The following is a 24,663-nucleotide window of genomic DNA, read 5'->3' as shown; positions in this document are numbered from 1 at the left end:
TGAGATAATGTAATGATTTGGTGCTATATGAATAATATTTAATTGAAATGAACATCTGTGAAGACATCAGTTCACAGACGCTTCCCAAAACTTGCTTGAAAGTATATGCCAAGAAGAATGGGATAAACTGCCCAAATCCAGGTACGCAAAGCTGTAGAGACTTACCCGGGAAGACTGGAAGCTGCAACTGCTGCCAAAGGGGCTTCTACAAAGTACTGAATTAAGGGTCTGAATATTTTTGTAAATGAGAAATTTCAGGTTTAGATTTTTTTTTTTTAAACATGTTTTTTACATACAATCTATATCACAATAAAGTTTGCAAAAAGTGAAGGGGTTTGAACATTTTCTGAAGCCACTGTAAATGCATCAATATAGTCTAAAATGCCTTAAGATAGTACATTCATGGCGTGAGCTTTACATGTGTTTTGGTCTGTACCAGACTCGGGCTTCACACGACTTTGACAAATTACACATTGTTTGAAAGCTCCAAGTCTCCCGATTCCATCTGTGCAAAGCATTTTAAGATCCCCTTATATTCAGTTTTTATTCTACCACAAAAATTGGCTATCTCTTGTACTCAATCTGACTTTTTGGTTAAAAAATTTGAAGAGTTACCTTTCAAGGGAGACCAGGGTTATGCTTGTAATCAAAAGGGTTGAAGAACAGTAACCTTTTACTTTCATTTCGGGCTTGCATAAAAAAATGGGGGTGTCTGCTAACTGGTTAAAGTTGAGATGAGTCTTTTTCTCAGTGTGCTCTTAACACTGCGCATCTCTATCATGACTTTCAGTCTGGTAACTAGGCAAGGTAGGTCAGAAAATATCCTCATCATTTCTACCACAATAGCCCCCAGCAGTCTGAATTGCCTTTCTCATCATATCAGTTGGAAAACTTCATTTTGAAATGCTCCTACAAAAATGACACACTCAGAAGTTCTCATTAGAAATATTTTAGTTCTAATTTTCCTTCTTCTTGGGAAGTTTAGGAGGCTGAGGAGTGGGGCAGGGAGAGAGCGTAGAGCAGGTGCTCAGTCCTTTGTCCTGTTATAATGGGAGAAGTCAACATATGCCACCTCAACGTGTACTCAGGAGAGCTCAGTATAACAGTGTCTCTTCCAGGCTTGGACCTCCCCCCCTTCTGCACACACCAGCAGGTATGACTCACTCGTCACCTGTGGCAGGCGAACCTGGAGGGCATAACAACACAGACCATAAGAAGGGTATTTCTTTGGATTAGATAAAAATTAAATCAAATGACCAGGGTGATTTTGGCCATTTAATCTGATACATGCAATACATTTTTGGGAACATTAGAATTGAAATAATAATAATAGTAATATTAGTGGAGATCCCATGATCCAAACATTATTTCAGAGGCTTTTCTACCATGATGACTAAAATTTTTAATGTTAATTCTGGGACATATTTCTCATAAACATGGTTAAATTAAGAGATGCTAAATACTTGCGCAAACAGTACAGCATCAGTATCTTTATCTTAAATCAAGAGTTCAAGAAAACAACAGTTTCAAAAAAGTCAGTTTCACTTTAATTAAAAGCCCATACTCAGATGTTTACAGTTACTGTGGCAGATTAGACTCTACTCGGTTGGTATGGAGCTATGCTGGGAATTTCCTGGTCACCAAACTCCATGATTAAGGTGTTATATTAATGCACAACAACCCTGTCTCCTTGACATTATGTTCATATACTAATAAACTGTTCCCAATTAAGTTATAGTTGAAATGTAATTGCTGGCTCGATTACGTGCATAGGCAGTGTTTTTTTTTTGTTTTTTTGGAATGATTGAATGAATGAATGAAGCTCTAAATTTATTAACAGCAGCTAAATCTCCAGTAGGTGGTTGGAGTGGATAGGGGTTGTACAAAGCACACAACTGTCACACCAGACACCAGAGTTCACATCCAGAGTTGTGTCTGAAGTCACTGTGAATTTTTTCTGTATTAAACCAGACCGCGATCTTTCCCTAACCTTAACCGAGTGTTGTGTGAGTCTAAACAGGACCATAAAAAAGTTTAATGTTGTTGTCTGTTGTTTACTGATACAGTCAGTATCAACATTTTTGCAACTTGCCAAATACATGAATAATCAGCATATTCTTATTATGTTAATAGAAAATGTAATCCAGTCACATTAACATTTCCTTTGAATAGTATATATTGTTGAAAATTAGTTAGCAAATTATTTATTTTTACTTTACTTGAGTGTTAACATTTTAGGACAATTTACTTCCAGAAAAAAAATTGCACTTTTTAATCTATTAGAAAAAATTGACAGCTATTTCTACCCGGTACTTTGCAGATTAAGGTTTGTACATACAAAACCATTAAGCAGTTTATAAAATATGATGCATTCTTAGATTAAATTGCTCATTAAGTAAAGATTAGCTCCACCCCGGCCAGCTGCAGCATTAAAATCCTGTTTACACAGTAATGCATAACAAACAAGAGTTAAACAATATAAAAATACACACTGACAGGAGGTGTCAGTAGACTGCATAATGAGTACTCTTACTTTTGCTTATTGGATGTACACACTTGTGGTTTTGTTACTGTTACTTAAGTAAAAGAACTGAATACTAAACACTAGACCACTGGTGATGAAGTAATCTCCCACATACAACTACAAAACACATCAACGGCATAAAAATGTCAGTATTACATTCAAAACCAAAGAAAGCAAATGACTGATTACAGTTTTGGATTTTGTCTGTACCCTGTGGAACAGGAGCAGGTGACGGTGGAGAGGAATCACCAGCGGGTAACGGCAGGCTGGGGGTGCTCTCCTCCTCTGTAACACATGCAAGTCAAAGCAGTGAACAGACAGCAGCTATGTAGAAACATAAAAAGACCAACTTTACACATTTCATATTATATATATAGACACTCTCTGTTTGCCCATTATCAAGCTTGGTCATAGTTACTAATGCAAAGCTTCTGCAAATGAATTAGACAATCGTACAGATTACATGCTGTTTAAAAAGTGTTTTTGTGTTCCATGTCAGGCAGAGAAACAGAATATGAAAGCGGATTAAAGCCTTACATCCCCTGGTGCGTCCGCACAGTAGGCAGGCAGAGCAAGAAATGCTGGGTAGATACTCAGCTCTGTGATTGGAGAAGAGAAAGGAACATCAGAGCCCATGATGTGCAGCAGAGCTGTTGCAGGCATTCAGCCTTAGGATGCACTGCTAGCTTGCCAGTTTTGTAGTAACACAAGGAAACAGAACAGAAGAGCAGAACCAAGAACACTAAATATTTGTGCTGAGGAAAGAGATCACAATGTGAGTGTGAAAGGAGAGAGAGGGGGAGTGACGGAGAAAGCAGTGACTGAATTGAAACAAGCCACTGACTGTTGTGAGGTACAGTACATGCTATTTGTCCACATGCAAGAGTTGTGGTCATTATTCATAAAATCCATTAGTCCAGTAGCAGGAAGACCCTCATCACTGTATCTTTAAAAAATGCATGACACTGTATTGATTTATGGAAACGGGTATCCAAGTTCCTGCATACCAAGGCTATTATTAGAGTGGGATTTTATCACCATGTTCTGACTGAGGCCTCCAGTATAAGCAGATGCTGCTTGGACTGTGCAGCTCTGTGTTTATTCAGAGTGGCTCATATTGTCTGGAACTCATTCCACCTCACATTTATGTTGTTCTTAAGAGACTCAGGACTGTAAAGTAGTACTTGGGTTGTGTAGATGTCTGTGTGATTAGGTAATGTTACTGTAATACCTGGAATTCAGAAAACAGCCTTAGAAGATTTTTTCTTAAACAACTGGGTTATATTTAAAGCCACCACCCTACCTCTATATGGCATTGGCTTTTAATGTCCTCGTGTGGATTTTGCTTTTCATGAATAGTTGCATCTTAGCTAGTTGGTGGAGTAAAGACACCCCTGTGTTTAGTTATACAATAATATTAGAATAAACTGCTGCCATATAATGAATGTAATTCCATGGCTGTGGTCTGCACGGTGTCAAAATTATATTGGTTCCTATGATGCCATAGTATAACTGCATATTATATAAAGTGAAAGAGATGATGATGAAGATGATGGTGTAATGAAGAAGCGGGGATGTTGATCCCTTGCCTGTTTTCTTGGGGGTTCTCCAGTCCTGCATCTCCCCCTTCAATCTCTCCATTTCTTTCTCCAGTTCACAATATCTCCTCTCTGCTACTTGTAACCTGCTGGTGGATAAAGAAAGAAAGATTGTGAGTTTCATCATATCTTCTTATTGTTTTATTTCATCAAGTGAGTCCAGTTAAGCTGGGTGATGTAGTGGATTCTTGCTTTTATTTGAGGGTAAATCCAGTCCAAAATATAATTCACCTGTACTTGTAAGTTGAGGGAATTTTTCAAACAGTAAATAATTTATCTTGCACACAGATCCAGATGATTTGATAAATATCCCAGTTTTGTCTTTTTCCACTGCAGTGCATTATACTCCAGCCTCTGCAACTCCTCGCATCATGTAAAGGTTTTTAACTGGATCCAGGAAATTAGATAACTTCGGTGTTAGTTGCCTTCCATTGTCTAATTCTGAAATTGATTTTAACATTTTATTATTAACTGAAAGTCAAGGATCGTCACCAGTGGTGATAAAGCCAGTCAAGAGCCCAGAGGCTCTGCGAAGACCTTTTCAGATCAGGATTTCAGGTCAGTAAAATGAGTCATTATTTGAATATGATAACAAGAAATTGATGTGTGATTCGAGAGTTTCTCCTAGGAAAATGGATTCTTCTTGTGTGGGATTCCTGATACCTTAAAGCACAGACAGTTTATGCAGCGTTTGTACATCTCAAAGAAAATGTCTATTATCCTCTATTATCCACTAGCATGATGGAAAAGTAACCCGAGGGTAAAAGTGCACCAATATCCCCATTGGTACTCTTACTCGATATCAGCAAATGACATTGTTCCATATAAAAACCTAACCTTACGCATATTGAGGCTTGCGATCCAAAGAGAAACAGTCTATTTTTATATAAGCAATACTGATTAAAAGGGATTGGTACTCAGTTAGATAAGTTAAAGATTGTATTTGTGTAAATTGATACCGCTGCAAGTCTTCATCAAGTCCTGATATTTCGTCAGTGTCCTCCTCCTCCTCGGTGGTGGTGTGGGTGGATGCAGCACGACCTTGTTCCAGAGCGAGTGGGAGCTCCAGCAACGCAGGGAGGTCATCTGGTAGAGTATCTGTGAGATGCAACAGCTGGCTCTGAATTTGAACCATAGGTAGATTAGGCCCAGCGTAATGAGGAAAACAAGCTGAACAATATTTGTAATCATTACATGACAATACATAGCTGTCTTCTAAATGCTGGATATAAGGTTATGAAGTAACTTACAAATAGACAAATGGAACTTCTGAAATGTGTGCATTCTTTAGGGTTTTGATGTCTCACCAGTTTTTCTGGCACGTACAGACTCTCACACTCCCTGAGCCTCGTGGGGTCAATCTGCATCATGATGTCTTGACTGCGGTCCATGGCACCTGTCTGACTATAAAAGAGAGAGCAATTAAACAATATAGAGGAAGACTTCATATAGAGGCCAGTAAGAGTTGTGTGATGCAAATAAAACATTAATCATATATTCAGTTCACCTGGTAGCGGTGTAAGAATATCCAACAAAAGCCAAGTGTACACCTATTGGTGCTCTGTCCATTACATCAGACAGCGTTTCCTGCAGAACACAACAGATGCCAATTTTATTACCAACAACCACTAGCTGATGTTATATTCTTAGGAATCACATGCATTTTGATTGGAGCCACACTATGAGCCAGCTTGATGCTGTAAAGTTTGTAAAGCTCATTTATTTCATGCTTGCTAGCCCTGTTAACTTATGTTATTAAACACAACAAAAAAAATGCATAATTTTTATCAATACATATACTTGTTTTACATGAGACTTTGTATCTACAGATGGCTACATAAAAACTGTGGGGTTTATTGCATCCCCACGGAAAAGTGTGAAACATTAACCAAGTTTCACATAGTTTGTACAAGTATGGGAATATCTTTCTGACACAACCTCGGCTCCAGCATAGGTGCATGACATGGTGAGTAACATTCTCTAAAGATCATACCATTTCACTAAGACAGTCATCCAGAATGTCAAAGTTGGAGGTGTCAGTTGGATTGGATACTTCGGGTAGGAAGGGGGCAGAGAGTTTATGCAGGGAACCCCAGTCTAGTCCACAGAAGAACTGGTGGCCTCTGAAGTCACTGGAGCCTTTCCTCCCCAGACGGATTTCCCTCTCACAGATGAGTCCAGTGATGAAGGATCGAGCATTGTCTGAAATCTCAGGACCAGATGGAGGGAACTCGAAATACTCCTGGGGATTATGAATTATTGACATAACACCATGAATGACACAATATCTGGTATCAGCAGTAGTAACACTGCTGCTAGCAGTCATACTACCAGAACATACTATGAGTGTTCATATTGCTAAAACTACCACAACACAGGTCTCAGAGTTGTATGTCTGATGATATATTTTAACCTGAAACGTGTAGAGATTGGTGATTTTGGGTGAGTTTCAGTTTATTTAAATTGAATTTACAATACAACTTCAACTTCAAGATAGATAGATAGATACATTAATACCTGATCTATAAGTGTTTGACATGCCTTTCAAATTCTGAAATTCTAACTTTAATCAATTATTTGCAAAAATTGTAATGTTTTTTTATGTACCTGAAAGTGGATGATCTTAGCATATGTTTCAGAGATGGACTCTGCGTAGAAAGGCGTGGTTCCCAGCAGCATTTCATAGGCACAGATACCCAAAGCCCACCAGTCACATTCAAGACCATAACCTCCGCCTCCTTCTACTGCTCTTAAAATCTCTGGAGACAAATAGTCAGGGGTCCCGACTGCTAGGGACGAGTGAACCTGCAATGAAATCAAGGCTGATGGATTTTCTAAAACAAAAAGCATATCTAAAGGTCCTGACCCATATTTCCAACATTTATTCTGTTAATATGTCACAGACATGAAAAAATGTTTAAACCATGATTTGCCAGATGTTTGGCAGTTTTTTTTTCTATTCAAAGAATATATTTTTCATGAAACTATAAGTAAGTTTCAACTCTCACCATCCCATCCTCTAGGAGCCTCAGACAGGAACCAAAGTCCCCTAGTCTGATGTGTCCATCAGCTGTCAGCAGGATGTTGTCAGGTTTGATATCTCTGTGTAAGGAACAGGGCAGAGGAGCCACTGCCATTAAAGGTCAGATTTCATTAATAGAAAACATGTTATAGGATGTTTGCAGTGTTTTATCCACTTTACGTTACAAATATAGGAATGAGTTTATACATGGTTTTGGTGTGAGCAGTATTTGGCTTATTACTCAGAAAAGTAATATTTGAACCCTGTGAAAAGTAATGTTAAAATTTTAGCTATCATTTCTCTAGGAACTTTATGTGGTCGCAGTCTGAACAAATGTATTAATCAAAACAATATGAGTCTCATTCTTTGAAGGGGAGAATAGTCTACCTGTGAACATAACCCAGTCTGTGGACAGAGTCAATGGCCATGACCATCTCAGCCAGGTAGAACTGAGCCATGTCCTCAGGGATCCGGTCTCCAAATTTACTGAGCAGTGTCAACAGGTCCCCCCCAACATAGTAATCCATCACCAGGTACTGAGAGAGGGTGGATGAGTGAGGAAAATGGCAGCGGGATTAAAGTTTAATACAGTATATTCTATAAACTAGCAGGTCATACGGGAGTATTTGTACAATACATTTACTTGACATAACTGATTGGGTATGTTCATACATACCAGATAGTTGTCATCCTGAAAGGCATAGTGCAATTCTGTGATCCAGCGTCTGTCCCCCTTCAGTAAAACCTCCCTCTCCTCCTGGTAACATGCTGTCTGTACAAGACAAAAACACAGAGACAACTGGATAAAAGCCACAAGTTGAAAGACATCCAGCTTAAATCAAAGAGCATGTGCCTGCATTTGACTTTCCTTCATTTTTTCTTCCTTCTTAGTCCAGCATATACAGTAAGAGAACTGTCCGTATTCTTTGTCCTGTAAATGTAAACGCAGATTTGTTTGTGTGTACCTCTCCTCGCCTCAGCATGTCCCACTTATTCATAATCTTCATAGCGTACACTTGTTGTGTGCTTCGCATTCTCGCCACAGCTACCTGCAACAGTGGCAAGACAGAATAACAACAATAACCGCACGAAGCGCGCATGCACAAAATTGATGCATGCATTACTTGCAACAGTACATCCATTCGTGCCAAAAAGACAGTGTGAGTGAGTCATCTCAAACTGTTTAATTCAGTGAAATCGTGGTTACACACTCTTATAAAGAATTCTGTAAAGTATATATGTACTGTATATGAAAACCTTAAATAATCCTGCATGTTCTTTTTTTCTAATATTTAATTCATAATTATATAAAAAACACAGAGCTGCCAGTTCATTACTCAAATGGGGAGCAATTATTCACTCACATGAAGAGAGCAGAATATCAAAAATATCTCTCGGTATAATGAACTCCACTACTGAGTACAGTCTCTGAATAACTGAATAACTTTTGTTGTTGATGTTAAAACTGATAGTGAGGATAATTACAAAGAAATTTTTAAAAGGTGGTTAAATGTAGTACCAATGGAGTCAGGTACAGTTCGTAATTATTAAGAAAATCACTATGAAATTGCTTGTGAAAAGAGAAAGAAGTTGTGAAAATGTAAGTGTAAATGTGTAAAAGCACCTAAACAAATAATTCAAATTCTTCTGGAAAGAATTACAATTAATACTTAGTCGAATCATGCTGATTCAGAATAATTAAAAAGGCTTTGTTCCTGCTCCAGACCTGCTCACCTCACTGAATGTGCCTCGGCCAATCACCTTAAGGATGAGAAAGTCTTCTCTTTTGATGCGAGTCTTCTTCACCTGCCTCACCAAGGGCTCAGCTGTGAATGAAGGAGAGAAAAGAGAGATTGTGACTGCCAAAAATATTAAGTGTGTGCTATAATGTAGCCTTAGCCTAAAGATTAGAGAGTACATGGGAATGGAGGTTTGATAGTATCAGTTTCGGGACCCATAAAATGACAAATGGTAATGCAACCCTAACCCTGAAGGTTCCTAAACCTCATAAGCAGCTGAATACCCATTTGTGAAAACCAGTACTGACATCTTGAAGTGAAAATTACCACCATTATAGTATTGAAATATTGTTGTTTGTTGAAAATATGTGAGTTGAGTTTCCCTCTTTGAAATTTCCACTTGGTAATCTATTGCAAATTTTAAATAAATAAATGAAATAAAATACTGAAGTTGCTCAAATTCAACTGGTCATTTTCAAATTCAGACACAAAATTTCAAACAAAGATTTCAAACTTTAACATTATTTAGCTGATCAAAATTGATCAGCCCTGGGCCAATCACATGATCTGAGAAAGATAAATTCAGATGAGCTACTTGAAAGCATGCACACATCAATTTGCTGTCTGAATTTGTGTCCCCAAAAATAAATAAAGTCAAGTTCAAAGAGGGGAATTCAAACTAGATTCATGCAGTTAGATGAGTTATAAAGTAAAGTAGTTTATATTTAGATTTGTAAAATTTATATTTCAACATAAAAGGAAAAGTTCCACATTTAGGGGAATACGTTATTTTCTGTCCTGTGGAGAGTGAGATTAGAAGATTGATTCACTCATATCTGTACACTAACTATGAAGATAAAGCCAACAGGCGACTGGCTCATCTCAAGATTGGAAGCAAGGGGAAACAGCTTCCTTGGAGAGAAATAGTTGCAGCACGCCCTTAAATCCACAAATTGTTAGTTATACATTGCAGTTCTTGTACATATTAAACTCACAAGATACAATGTGTTAAGTAGTAGTTCTATTGAGGCAGGCAGATTTTTTTTTAAAGTTTTGGACACAGTCAGGGTAGCTGCTCCACCCTGCTCCCGATCTTTATGCTAAGAAAAGTAGCTTCATATTTTCTTCCTTATTCATTTTTTCCCGAATTGTTGAACTATTACTTTAAGGATTCAGTGGCAATCAAAACAAGGTTTTTGTAGGCTCCTATGTTGCAATGGACATTATGAGTGGAATATGAGTGAAGACTCAGGGATAGACCCAATACATGAGCATGACCATAATGACTGTCATAGTGCTAACCTGTGCTTTCTAGATAGTAGGTGGCACATTGGCCAAACACATTCTAGTTTCTGCAGTTCAGTTATTTATTCCATCCTGTTAATAGCACAAAAAGTAAAGAGATTACAGAATAAACAGTAAAATTGACTGCTACCTTGTTTATGTCTGAAAAACGAAACAAGCCTTGATACAAAGCTTCAGCAGAAACTGTCATATGTACTCAACACACGCTTACGAGCCTTGGTGTCATATGTAACATAATTAGGCCTAGCAGCTATGGACCCAGCCATAGCTGGGTCCAGCCTAAGTTTTTTTTTTGTTGTTGATCAAGTTCCCTTATGTTCTTTTGGTCAGTTTTTATATATTTATTTTTTTGTTTGTTCGTTGTTGTTGTTTTTTTTTTTTTTCATTTTTGTATATAATTTTCTTTTCACAGTATTGTTGATACCAGCCCCAAATGTTTTGTCTGGTGTAAAATGTAAAAAAAACATTCACCAAGTGAATATTATTCCTGCCTACATGTGTGCTTCTTCTACCACTCATCCAATCCTTACAGACTCCGATAAGTGTTTTGGAGTTGGATAAGGTGATGAGGTCAGGTGTGCAGACATTTCGGTAAATGATATGACCTTGTGGATGTCCTTAATTGTGAAATGCCTCATCACTCTTCCTTTTTCACATGTGGTCATTTTATTGTAGCTCTCAAATAACTGCAACCTCCTTTACTATGACTATGACTTTGACTTAACTGTGAACATGCCTTAAGTTTGCTGCTCTCTGTGTCCTTCCAGCTGAACAGAAGTTTCCATTTGCCATAAAGGGAGTTCCTCTTCAGCAGAGCAACTGTCTGAATTGGAGTCGCTCTGTACAGCTAAATATAGCAACTATCATTTATGAATCAAGGCAAGTTTTCCAGTCCTTTATTTTTATTTTCATTCCCCTCCTCCTCACGCACTGAGAGGAATGCATGTGAGGCAGAGGCACAGTGTAAACTGTTTTTAGATGAGGAAAGAGAGCAACTTCAGAAACACACATTTAATGTAGCCCCAGAGCTAAAAGTTTCCTGAAACAACAGGACAATCCTGGGAAAAGGATCCTTTATCCACTGCAAATATATGCAATAGCCTTGGTTCAGTAGATTGTCCCAGCCATGTGTCCTGTGCTGCATCACAGCCTTTTGATTTTGTGTTGCTGCATTTTAAATAGAAACAGACTGTACATGACTGTATAAATCATTAAGTCTCATGTGAAAGCAGTTAAATTGTAGTTTTCTGCTAACAGGATGAAATAATAACTCAGTGCTTTCCATACAGCTTCATAGAGGATCATCCAAGAAAGTCTTAGTATCTTAACAAAAGGAAGAATAAAGCATCCATTCTGTCTATCCACTCAGATTCTTGTGACATGTTATTCTGCTTTTTTAATAAGTAAATTTACTGTATCTTAAAACATCTTCATCATTACAAATCTCTGAAACAGAGCAATGGATATTGGTCTATGTCCACCACCTTGATAAGTTTTACTTTTGGGCATAGTTTGAAATTCTGATTCTGCTCATTCCTCAGTGACATCATTCTTCAAGGCTGCAGCTCTTAAGTAAAAATCCAAACACTGGTGGAAAATCATTCTGTTTGTTTCTGTGCAGGAAATGGACACTTCTGTCTGTCCTGGTCTCTGTGCTTCCTGCAGCTGTATCCTCCCGTAAAAGCAAGGTCTATGACAGTTGGTGCTATGTGTGTAAAAAGAGTCGCTTCAGAAAGAATTCAGTCCCCTTCAATTTTTTTACGCTTTTGTTTGTGACATGTAAATAATGGGCCATTTTAGCCCATCAATCTGCATTCAATAACCCATACTGACAAAATGAAAATATGTTGAAAGTTTTGCAAATGTATCAAAATCCAAAACTGAAATCTCTCTTTTACAAAAGTATTCAGACCCTTAATTCAGTACTTTGTTGAAGACCATTTGGCAGCAATTACAGCTTTGATTCTTCTTGTATAAGTCTCTACAAGCTTCACACACCTGGGTTTGGGCAGTTTATCCCATTCTTCTTGGTAGATCCTCTCAAATTCTGTTAGATTGGATGGGAAGTGTCCTGGAAGAGTCCCGGTGGCTCCAGACTTCTTCCATTTCAAAATTACTGAGGTGACACCAAAATTTTATTGGGGAGGCCTGCAAAGTTCCTTGGACTTCATGGCTTGGTTATGTCCTGACATTCAATGCAAATTGTGAGACGTTATATACACAGATGTTGGCCTTTATGAACTATATCCAATCAATTAAATTTGCTACAATTGGACTTCAATCAAGTTCTAGACACATCTCATGGATGATTAAAACAAACAGGATGCACATGATCACAATTTGGTCAGGTGCACACATTTGGTCAATCTGGTATTTTGGTATTAATAAATAAGTCATGGATTTTTCATAACTTTGAAGGGGTCTGAATATTTTCTCAATCCACTATAGCTTGTGCCTGTAGGCCTGCTTGTGTTTATTCAAGACTACCACTGTAAGTGCTCTGTCAAACCTTCTGCCAGCTTCCTGTCCACATGTACTGAAATTACTCCCCTCCATGAGGAATGGCAGAGCAAATAGAGACCAGGGTTTTACCAAATGGATCAATATGAAATGAACTAAATATGTTAAGAAGAGTTAAGAAAATAAAATATTCCTATACAGCGTTTGTTGCTGATATTTCTGGTTTTCATTTGCACTACTCATCTCTAGAATGTAGATGCTGCAAAGTAAAACAGTGAGACACAGTTTTTAATGGGACATACAACAGTGAGAAACAGATTCGAATAGCTGAGGTTGTCGTGTGATTGTATCTTATGACTGCACATGTTGATGACTAAAGGCCATTCATAGAATCCAGTCAGTTTTGTATCTGGCTGAACGGCTGCCTGCACAGGCTGCTGTTTTGCATCTATAATTCTGCGACATTGCGAGTGAATCCAGCAAACAACGAATATATGCTGTATTTAACTGTCCTTAGGTGCTAGTAATATATCTACATACTACCTTTATGACACAAATACTGGATGGTGTAAATGTTTACAAAAAACAGAAATAAATATGTTCAATTACATCCTCATATGTTTCTCTAATTCAAGCACACTTTATGATTTTTTTTTTTTTTTTACAAATTATATTTTCTGAATCCTTCTGGGTGTTGTCCAGAACTCCTCTCTCACTTTTTTACTTCTTAGACACACTATGCACATTACAGCAATATGGTTGGGAATATTTTATATTTCAAAAATTTCAATTTCAATTTCAATTTCATATTTCAACATCTACATTAACACAAATTTCCACACAAAGTGTCTGAGATAATAATAATAAGTAATAAGGAGGTTAAAACATAAATGCTGTCATGATCACCTATGTAGAATTTTAATAATCTATCCTGTCACAGCCTATAGAAGAATATAATGAAAGCAACATTTGTTGTACACAAGCTGAATAGTTTGGTCTGATAACATTTTATTAAATCAGGATCGGGTCTAACGATATAAGGGTGTTTCTGTGACTTACTGGTCAGACTGTTAAGGTTGCTTGAAACTTTCTATCTTGACCAAGGAAGATACATCTATAGTCTTGAATGCAGCGGCACTGCCCTCTGCTGCTACGGCCTAATCTCATCCGCTTTCTACATGTTCGTCTCGAAAGAGCCCCCTGGTTTATAAAGAAAGTAACTTGAAGCACACTTCATTCAGTCCCTGAGATTTGCAGTGCACCCTGATAACAATGGTTTCCATGTAGTTCCCTAGATAGCCCAGTAAGTAATCGTGAAAAAAGGCAACGGAATTTCATTCACAATGGAGGTAAAAATGCTACGACACTATCTTTGCTATACCTTCCAACTTTGGCCTACCAGCAACTACCGTTATTACTATCAGTGGTTGTAACATGTAAAACCAAATCATACTCTGTTAAATATTAAATTTTTCCATACTACAAATATTACCTACCTTTAGCTACATTATAACTAATGTTACAAAAAACATCAGAGCATCAGTATTGTCTTGAACCATCCCCTAGTTATGCTGCTATAAGCCTACCATGCCAGGGGACTTCCCTTGATGTACCAAGCTCATCTCTCCCCCTCTCCCTCTCCCTCTCCATCCATATGTATTCATATCCCATCAATGCTTGCTACTAACTCGGATTCTTCTCTCTCCCGTAGTTTTGTACTTTCTTATCTCTCTCCTCTCTCCTCCTGTTGCTTTCTGCATGTATTTCTGCAGGTAGCCTGAATCTGGTGCAAACCACCTAGTGCCCCCATGATCCTACTCAACAAGCACTGCTTCAATTATTATGATTAATATTATTATATTTAGTCTGATTATTATTATTATTATTAGTCTTATTATTAGCCCTGTTATTATAATTATTTGTTTTTTTTATCAGTCTTATTATTATTATACTTTTTTATATGGTACTTGCATTGTTCTATGTTCTCTTCCTACTGAGCACATTTCCTAGTTCTCTTCCTACTGAGCATTTCCTAGTTATTATTAAAACAGTTCGAGTACATTAACTGTTAAATCAGAGCCGGTGAAGGCATTTGATTGCATGCTGGTTTCATATACAAACACTCGGAAAGACAAGTTGTCAACTCTGTTGGTACTCTGCTGTTACTAATGATATTTTTGAGGCCTTAACATGGGAAAGAAGCCATTGCTAGTGCCTGTAAATGTTGACTCTGGCTTTGTACCCATCACAGACCTCTCCTGCTAGGAAAGCCATGTAGGGAGTGACCAGCCCATAAGCAAACCGGGCACAGAAAGGGGTGGAGGGAAAGCTACATGAAAACAGAACTGTGAGATAGAGAATTTGGTGAGAAAAATCTTGTTACCAGAAAACTATAAGATCCTCAAGTTTGTCATGTTCTGTGTTTAGCAAAATCTTCTATGAAATGCTTCTCTGATAGTCTGACTCAGCTCAAAGTCTGACCCTTAATTCACCAGTTCTTCTTGTCATGTAGAACTTGACTGATCAAGGCCTATACTAGTTACACAGGAGGCACAACACATTTACTCAGGGTTAATGCTGCATTATGCATTTTTTTTTCATGTTAAAGGGATGGTTTAACCAAAAAATTCATAGTTTTTCAATTGCTTGTTGTGATATAAAAATTTCATAGGGACTATTTCTCCAGTAAAAGGTAGTTTGGATGAAAATTACTGACAGTGGTGTCTGTTAATGGGGATATTGATTCTGTAAGAAAAAAAAAATGAAAATTTGCTGTTGAAATTTTCAATGCTGTGAGCAGTACAAACAACATTCTAATCACTTCCCTTTTACTGGAGGCAAATACCAAAACTATTTGCAGGGTGTGATCCCAACAACCACTCTTTCACCAAATTAGATCTGGTTCTTGAACTGGTTCTGTTCAAGATTCTTGGAACATTGATGCTATCCAGCGAACCCGCCAGTGTTTCCACCAGTTTTGAGCGGAAACAATTGTAATGGGATGCGTCCTCAACAGAGGGCGTTTGCACTTCAGGTCAAGGAAAACCTGCTGTATTTTGGGTCCAGCTGGGAACACACTTTTTCATTTCTGTTTGTTTCCCCATCTGTTCTCCTGACATCACCTTTTCAGTGACATTCTGCAGTTTTGGGGTGTAAACCATTTTCTCTAGGTGTGGCCTGTCATAAAACAGCATTAAGAAGACGAAAGGACTGAGAATGACAGATCTGGTGCTCGACTGTGGAATACTTGCCACTTAGTTAATTTGCTGCATGTGAAGCTAGCAGAACTACCTTATGTTGGAGTTCAAACTAGTGCCAAGACCATTAGTTGATTATTGGTTATTGTAATGAGAGCAAATAAATCAACAAAAAATTGGATTAATTTTTAATTAATCTAAATCAGTTTTTAAGCAAAAATGCCAAACATTCATATTTATTGTGAGGATTTGTTGCTTTTTTCTGTTTTATTATACATTATAAGCTGAATATCTTTGGGTTTTGGACCATTGGTCAGTCTAATCTAGTAATGAGAAGGAAAATCTGGGAAAGTACTCTACAATTTAGCCTCACTAGTGACATGGCTCAGGGATGGCAATACTTCTCTCCCGGGAAAATACATTCATATACAAATAGACCGTTTTCCCAATTATGTTGTGGTGGCATAATTGCTGGAAGGATTAAGTTCAGAGGCCACATTCTTTTTAAATGAATAAGGCACAACAGTTATTAATGGCAGGGAGTCGTGAAGATGGTGGCCATAAAAAGCACACGTCTGTCAAACTAGAGACTGCGGTCCACATCCAGAATCCCGTCTGTAGTTTAGGGGACAAAAGCACTTTGGTTAAGGTTAGAAAAAGATCGTAGTTTTGATTAAATGTAAATAAACATATTGTGTCTGAAGTCTCTATGAACTTTTTTCGATATTAAATCAGATCATGATCTTTCCCTAACCTTAACCAAGTGCTGTAGGTCTAAATGTAGCCATAAAAAAGTTTAATAATGCTGTCACAGTAGATACTGTACTGCAAGAACAGACATTTTGGCAGAAAAGAAATACATTGTGAACATTTTAGGGTTAAGCCCACCTCCCACCCTTCCACTCCACCCCCACATCATCAGGTCCCATATTTTTAATTTGCCCCATACTTGGGTTCCTATCTGCCTCAGCTGTATCAGTTTGACTGGTTTAAGTTGCATCAAGCACTAGAAGTCTTGAACAAAGAAAAGGCACAAAAATCGTCATTGTGCTTGTTTCTGTGTTAAAGTGGGAAATGTAAGAAGGTATGTAACTGTAAAGCATTATTTACCCTTGCCTTTGATGCCTCTATAAGCCTTGCCAGCTGTGTGAAACAGATTTACTCTGAAGCTCAGGCTATACAGTCTATGGCTAAATCCGGAAATCTGCTTCATCATAGATCACTCTGACACTGGATCCTCATTCCTGGACAGATGCTGTGGTTAAATTTGGAATGTCTCACTACTGGGGACACATGATCACCCCCCACACCCAGCAACTAGACAATACAATAGGTAAACACACAGTCACAGTCACATGCTTGGATGGATTCTGTCAATAATAGAGAAAAAGGGAGGAGTGAGGACACATGGAGTGAAAGCTGGGAGGGGTGATGACTTGTCAACAGTACAAACAGATTGATGGCAGGCAACCAGCAATACTACATAGGGCCACTCAATGTGTTTATGTATGTGTGTTTATAATTATAAGAAATATTATGCATGGCAGTAAGACACTCGCTGAAATAACCACCACAAAATGTAAGCAGTGAATTTGTTCTCCTCTTATATGTGTATATTATTATCCACAAGTGTGTCTATACAGTATGTCTGTCATTGAGTCATGGGGTCTTTGTGACAACACCAGTTGAAAAGCCTCTGAGACGTTCATCAGGGATGGCAAAAAGTCAGCAGAAGAGTGTTGACTTTCATGACCTTGTAGTGGTCTCCTGTTGCTTTTAAGCAGCATGTATTCTGGGTCACAACACAGAGGTTACTTAGCCAGGTCTGTGTGTTCACTCAGCTCAGCTCTGAAATGCTCGTTACTTCCTGTATCCAAAAGTACATTTACTCAAGTACTGTACTTAAGTACAATTTTGAGGTACTTGTACTTTACTTGATTATTTTGATTTTATGCTACTTTATACTTCCAATCCTCTACATTTATTTGATGAAGATGAAGATTTTAAACAATGGATAATATAACAAGCTTTATAATACAACATATTGTTAACGATTAAACCAGTGGTTTCCAACTTTTTTAGCTTCTGACATCTTACAAAAAGCAGTGTGTAGTCTGGGTAACATTTCAGATGTCTGGGACTCAAAAGTTTCCCCTCTAAACTTCTCACATGGTTTAATTCCAATAAATGTTCAAATGATCCAATATCTCACCAAAAATCAAAGATTAGAGAGTCAAAATACAGAAAACAACTCACTAGTGTATGTCAAACATCTGTAAAACTCAAATGATTTTAGTCTGACTTAACTTTGTATTGAAGGATACAGACAGCAGATCTTCTCTATGATGCGAGTTGCAGGGTTTGGAGTCAAGCTAAATTCATAAACATAAGCATGCTGAATTGATGTCAGATGACACTGCAGTGAGGTTTCAAAGATAATAATTAATAACAACTATCATTTTCATTATTAATCAGTCTCATTAATTGTCAGTTATTTTTTTATTAATCTACAAATCACCTGGCCTATAAATTGTCTGAAAATAGTGAAAAATTCCTATCCCAATTTCCCAGTGTCCAAGCGTACATGTTTTCCAAAACCTGATGATATTTTAGAGAGAAGAAATCTTAATTTAAGGACCTGGAACAAGGATGTAAATGTTTGTAATTGCTGCTTCATAAATTACTTAAATGATTAGTCATTTATCAGAATTAGTCAATTCATTTTCTGTTGATAGACTATTAATTATTCAAATTACCTCAATTATTTGCTTCACTTTGAAATTTGCAAAACTATAGTTGCACTATATAAGATTTACATCAGAAATGGAAACACAGGGATTGATTACAGATTGTTGTACATGCTGTGTGCTTTTAATTTGCAGTTTGTTTGTTTTCTTGCCATTTAGGACAACATTATATCTGGTTCTGGAACCAAAGACCCAAGATAGAACAAACAAACATTGCTTATACACAATCTTCTTCATTGAAGATGTTAAGATTAGTTTGACATATTTTCCATTCAGGGGTCAACAGATTTTTTTCAGGTCAATACCAATAACAATTATTATTCGTAATCGAGACAAATACCCAATATTTGGAGCCGATACATACATATGCAGTAAAAATGAAAATTTTGTGTCAAAATTTATAGTAACACATAACTTCCTATAAATTCCTTTAAACGTATGTTCAATTAATTACTGGATAATCGAAAATTTCCACATTATTTAAAAAAAATATTCTTATAATTAAAATTATTATTATATATTTTGACTATCACTGTAATTGTTTTGAATTTCTTTAGTTTGAGAGGAACAGGGCCAGCAATGAATTCTGGGCAGCTGACTGACATGATGGCATGCCTCATATTAGTGTTTTCTGTGACTCCCTGTACAGACTGTGAAGGCTGTTGGTGCAGCTGCTGCTGCTGCCTGCCTCATCCAGGCAAGCCTCAGTTCATCTTAAATGAAAGTATATTCTGACTTATGAAGAAAGCAACTTGAAGCATGCGTCATTCAATCACCACCATTGCAGTGCACCCTGATAACAATCATGTTCATGTAGCTTAAGCTAGCTCGCTTAGTTATGGTCAAAAAAGGTAACAGAATATCCGTTGTGAATGAACACTAGCAAAGTTGATGCTATGTTTGCTAAACAACCTAACATTAGCTAGGCAGCTACCGCCAGTATTACCATCATCAACTGCAACATGTGAAAACACCAACTCGTACAGCGGGTAATCTGTTAAACATGAACTGTTACCATACTACAAACATTATCTCTCTCTAGCTGCATTAGCACTAACAATTCAACAAACTCGATGCACGTTAGCATTAGGTATCTTTGACTGCAACTAAGTGCAAGAAGTTGGGACTCAGGGAGAAGAGATACATGAATAATTAAAAATCAATGCTTTCACCTCCAATCCCTTATTGCTTTTGCCCTTTATTAAACAGGGGATCCTGAAAAATCGCTTACCAATGTCTGTCTCTTTTTTCCTGCTAGTAAGCTTAACCCAAACATAACAACATAACAAGTTTATGCAGTGGAGTAACGTTAGCTCACAAAGAATTGTCATCATAGTGGTACATCATAAGGATTGTAATTGTTTATTGCAAATTTAGCAACAAGTACAGAAGCTGAGAACAGCCATACTTGCAATTATTTTCTAATGCCATGATCTTGATCGATCGATCCATACATCCATTAGCTATACCGCTATCCTGTGAGGGGTCTGGAGCCAGGCTGGAGCCAATCCCTGCTGACATTGGGCAGGAAGCAGGGTACACCCTGGACAGGTCGTCAGTCTATCACAGGGCTGACATATAGAGATAAACAACCAGTCACGGTCACATTCACACCTATGGGCAATTTAGAGTTGGCCGTCAAACTAACCTGCATATTTTTGGACTAGGGGAGTAAGCTGGAGTACCCTGAGAAAACCCACACAGGCATGGGGAGAACATGCAAACTACACACAAAAGGGCCCCGTCCAAACCAGGGTTTGAATCCAGAACCTCCTTTCAGTAAGGTGACAGTGCAAACCCATGCACCAGTTATCTCAATATCAGGAGTTAATAATTTTGTTATCTCAAGATAACAAAGCTTGTTTTGTCATGATAACAAGTTAATTCAGTGCTTAATTTGTAAATCAGGAGGTCCCAGAAAACAGTGAGGGTGCTGTTTTGGTAGTTCAGGGGAGAGAAAAAGTCACAGAGCTTTAAGAGATCAAAAATTCGTTGTGAGTGGCCAGTGAACCAAGCCCTGAATCGCACACACAGTACACTTTCATATGCACTTTGAATGACAGACACGCAGAGAGGGCTGGCAAAAAGACTGACAGGGCCGGTAAAAACTTTTGCTGGTCCACCGGCCGACCAATGTGGCGGCCCACTTTAATTTCTCTCGGCATGCCCAATGGCCAGTCCGACTATGCACGGACATCACACATCAGCCTAGGTGCTGTTAAAACTAAACAAAACTACACAAAACTGTCATCACAAACAAAGTATTATTTGTTTACATTTAAAGGGAATCTATTATGCTTATTTCCAGCTCAATATCTGGGACTCCACTAGAGTAGCTTTGCATGATTCATAATTCAAAAAACTATGAACTGTGAAACTAACCACTAAGTAAAATAACATAATTGATTGTGAAGGGCAACTTCTCAAATCCATCCATACATGTTCAAACCAAAATCCAATTGAGAGTAACATCTGCAGCAACAAAGATTACACCCATTACCTGCTTATTGTGTGAAATAATGGTGGATTTAGTCTTTCGAACACAATCTGTATATAAAAATTTTTCTATATATAGTGGGGTCCAAACGTCTGAGACCAATTTACCATTCACTTCAGTGGGAAAGTGGTCTCAGAATTTTGGACCCCACTGTATGCTCCTGTTAAAAGGTGTACATCTGGGAAATGTGCTAAAAATGCAGACTGAGGTGGAAAATCCCAGATAATACCAAAGGTAATGTTGCTATTAAAACGACTTTATAGTAAACCTGCACCATTGGTTATTTGTATGCTGGAGTACATTAAATGCCTATAATGCTACTCAAGTAGACTGCTTTGGGAGAACAAGCTGTGCTTGGAGTGGGTGACTGTATAAAGAAGCAAAAAGAAACGTTGCAAACCTAGTGTTCAGAGCAGTCTGACACCTGAGTGTTTGGCTCACAGATATTACTTTTACATATGTTTACCTCATTATCTGAAACTTAGGCTATGTTTAATATGGACGTCTAACATTGAAACTTTATATATATATATAGAGAGAGCGAGAGTACATATAGAGTGTATAGAATACAGAGTACATTGTCGATTGGCTATTAACTTTTAATGTATAAGCAATCCGATAATGCTGCAGGCGGGACACTGAGCTAGATAACAAGCGACAAGTTTTCAGAGAGAGGCACCTGCTTCCAGTCCAAAGGCGCACACTTTTAATTTATATTTAATCAGCAATCAGATCAGACAAAATAACAATCTGATAATTTGATAAATGACAAATGTCTGAGATCCAATTTCATGTAGTCATTTTAAAATTTCCAAATTATTTAAAATACAAATTCCACTTTAATGTGATTACTTTATGACCCCGGACCCTCATACACAGCCCCAAACTATATTACAGTGTGAACTTCATTGTTAAAGATAAATGTTTATGTACCATGTTTGAAAAGTGAGTTTGAAAAATCATACTTCAATGCATAATTCCATGTATCAGTCCTTGAATAAATGCACTGTGAATCATAAAACGTAAAGCTTCACTGACCATTTATAGGCAAAACAACAGACTTCCAACAGTTTTGGGAAAAAATCAGTCTAGAATAAACAGTTGCAATATTTAATCATGACAACCTTTTAAACAAATCTTGGCTGTGTTTCAATTGGGCGGCTGAAATGCATTGAGGCTCTATTGTAATATTTGCTTTCATGCTGGCTGGTATAAACACTTTACACCTATAGGTTAAATGAATCCTAATCCTGTGTAGCTCCACTTTAGCTTTAAAGTCCTCTACAATATATGCAGATGGCCCCTACAGTATGGTTAAGGTTAAGGAAAGATCTTTGTTATGGAAAAAAATCTATACTGTAGATGAGGTATCTCTAGGCAACAGATACCTTAGGGTTAGGGAAAAGAAACACTTGGTGAAGGATATGGAAAAATAGGGATAATAGTGAATAAAAAAGTGACTTCTAATTGCTGAGACCCAAAACAGAACATATCAGTCATTTCAACAAATCCCTCCATATGACATATGTTTATGCTCAAGTGACAAGGATCTCTAGCAGCTGTATGAATAATAACTCTACTGTCGAGAGCAAACGAGGTAGTGTGATCTTCTTACAGAACTACAAAGTTCACAGAAGGAGGAGGTTGGGGAAGATAGATGGATACACAAAACATCAGACTTTAAGACATGAGACTACTGTTCACTGTTCCTGTTTCCTACAAACAGTCAACATCAGTTTCCTTAACCAAGACCATGATTGTTCTTCAAATAATTTTAACCCAAATCAGGATATTTCCCTAACCCCATAACCAAGTTGTTTTGTGACCAAACCCTAACCATAGCTGTGTCAGATCAGAAATCAGTTTTACTTTTGTAATAGCAATTTGTAAGTTTTGGAAGGCACAGACAAATGATGTCATCCTGCTGATCCTGCAGATAATAAAAAAGACACACTGCTGACTCACTACATCTTCTACTTCATTGGGGGCTGCTTTCAAAAGGATACACTTTGCCTGTGATTTGGGTCAAACTAACAGTTAGACTTCAAATAGATATCTAAATCCATCCATTGCACAAAGCTGTTTAGCTCTTGTCAGTGTTTCAGCCACACTAAGGATAGTTTCTTTGGACAAATAAAATGATTGAAAATGTCCTCACTGCTCCTAGTGCCACTGGTCAGCCACTGGTCTGATTGCTACCATAGAAACATTGCTCTTAGTTTTGAGTTAGCCTGGGGGTAGGGCGGCTAACCTTTTATGCTTAAAATAAGTCAGTCTTTATTTTTGTGAAATTATCTAACCTGCATTAGCCTAATCTCAAAGCAAAACTGAGACTGGCCTGAACACTACAGCCCAGTCCAAAATATCTTTGTGAACCTGGCCCCAGTTCTTGAACAACTAAACAAAGTGGTTGCTAAGTTACACATATTGGTATTAGTGGACCAGTGGTAGAGTTCATGAATAATAAATAATAAATGAACTCGTGTTTTTCTAACCCGGAGTGTCACTCTTGTACAGCACAAACAAACTTGTTGTTTAGTCACATGTGGTGGTAAGTATGGTCAGTTTTGCGTAATGCATCAGTTGATTGTTCTTGATCAGAAGCCAAACATGTACTGTCAGCAACATTTACTGTCGGTAGCAGGATGAGTAATTAAGGTCAGCATGTTAATATTTAAATAAATGATAACAGTATAGTTGTCTGAAATATCCCCATTGGCTTTGTGTGTGAGTTAGACAAGCAGAAGTAGAAGTAGTTACTATATAAAATGAACACACAGACACACAAACACGTGGACACACACACACACACACACACACACACAAACACGTGGACACACACACACACACACACACACACACACACACACACACACACACACACACACACACACACACACACACAGAAATAAGAGGAAAACACTCACCCCATTGCAGGAAACCAGAGACATACTTCTCCCTTGCAAAGGGTGAGGAGTAAAACTCCTGATAGACACCCACCAGTAGGTCCAACAGGGTCTGGAGCCCAACAGGTCCTGTGGTCTGGGGGCCCTCGGCCAGGTCAGGTGCAACAAGGCCAGGGCCGGTTGACATGATGCCCAATTGGTGAGGTGTACGTTTGGTTTAGACTTGCAGTGAAACCCTGGTGTCCATGGGGTGTTGGGTTTACACTGTGACAAGTTGGATCTTCTTTTTCCTCTTAGTTTACAGTTGCTGTAGTTGGTCTCGTGAGAATCACATCTACAGTAACAGCCCACCCTCACTCTCTTTTTTTGACTGCACCCCTCACAGATACACAGGCAATTTTTGAATCTCTTTCTGGATCACCACCTAACCCCACCCCCTGCCCCTCCTGGTCCGCCTTTTCTTTATACCTGCTCGACCACTGTACAAGAGTTTGTGTCTTCTATGCAAATATCCTCTTTTAACAGGTCATGTTCCCTCTTCTTCCACTTGCTTCTAGTTTACTGTCACTTTTTTCATCTCTCCTTTTTGTCTTTATAAGTCAGTTCCCTCCTCTCTCTGTCTCTCTGTCTCTGTCTCTCCCCTTGTACTTCTCTCCCTGTGGCTCCCC

General features: G+C 38.0%; 1 protein-coding gene across 4 annotated transcripts; it reads right to left on the bottom strand.

Moving 5' to 3' along the window:
• Positions 1–320: 320 nt before the first annotated feature.
• Positions 321–24,459, bottom strand: LOC120802153 (myotonin-protein kinase). 4 transcript variants are annotated; one of them, XM_040149668.1, is made up of 15 exons: positions 24,017–24,459; positions 8,879–8,970; positions 8,110–8,193; positions 7,821–7,916; positions 7,532–7,680; positions 7,131–7,224; positions 6,730–6,927; positions 6,116–6,364; positions 5,630–5,709; positions 5,430–5,526; positions 5,082–5,242; positions 4,096–4,211; positions 3,062–3,129; positions 2,735–2,809; positions 321–1,186 (listed from the first exon to the last, which is right to left on the bottom strand). In XM_040149668.1, exons 1-15 carry the CDS (start codon positions 24,180–24,182, stop codon positions 1,085–1,087), a joined length of 1,827 nt encoding a protein of 608 aa, XP_040005602.1. In that variant the 5' UTR covers positions 24,183–24,459; the 3' UTR covers positions 321–1,084. The 4 variants fall into 4 exon arrangements, with proteins under 4 accessions (XP_040005602.1, XP_040005601.1, XP_040005599.1 ...); XM_040149667.1 differs by lacking the exon at positions 3,062–3,129 and having other exon boundaries at positions 1,073–1,186; positions 4,114–4,211; XM_040149665.1 differs by lacking the exons at positions 321–1,186; positions 3,062–3,129 and having other exon boundaries at positions 1,551–2,809; positions 4,114–4,211.
• Between the last annotated feature and the right edge of the window lie 204 nt (positions 24,460–24,663).

This window comes from Xiphias gladius, chromosome 17, assembly GCF_016859285.1.
Source record: "Xiphias gladius isolate SHS-SW01 ecotype Sanya breed wild chromosome 17, ASM1685928v1, whole genome shotgun sequence".
Classification (NCBI taxonomy): Eukaryota; Metazoa; Chordata; class Actinopteri; order Istiophoriformes; family Xiphiidae; genus Xiphias; species Xiphias gladius.
This window is presented reverse-complemented; position numbering and strand designations above follow the sequence as displayed.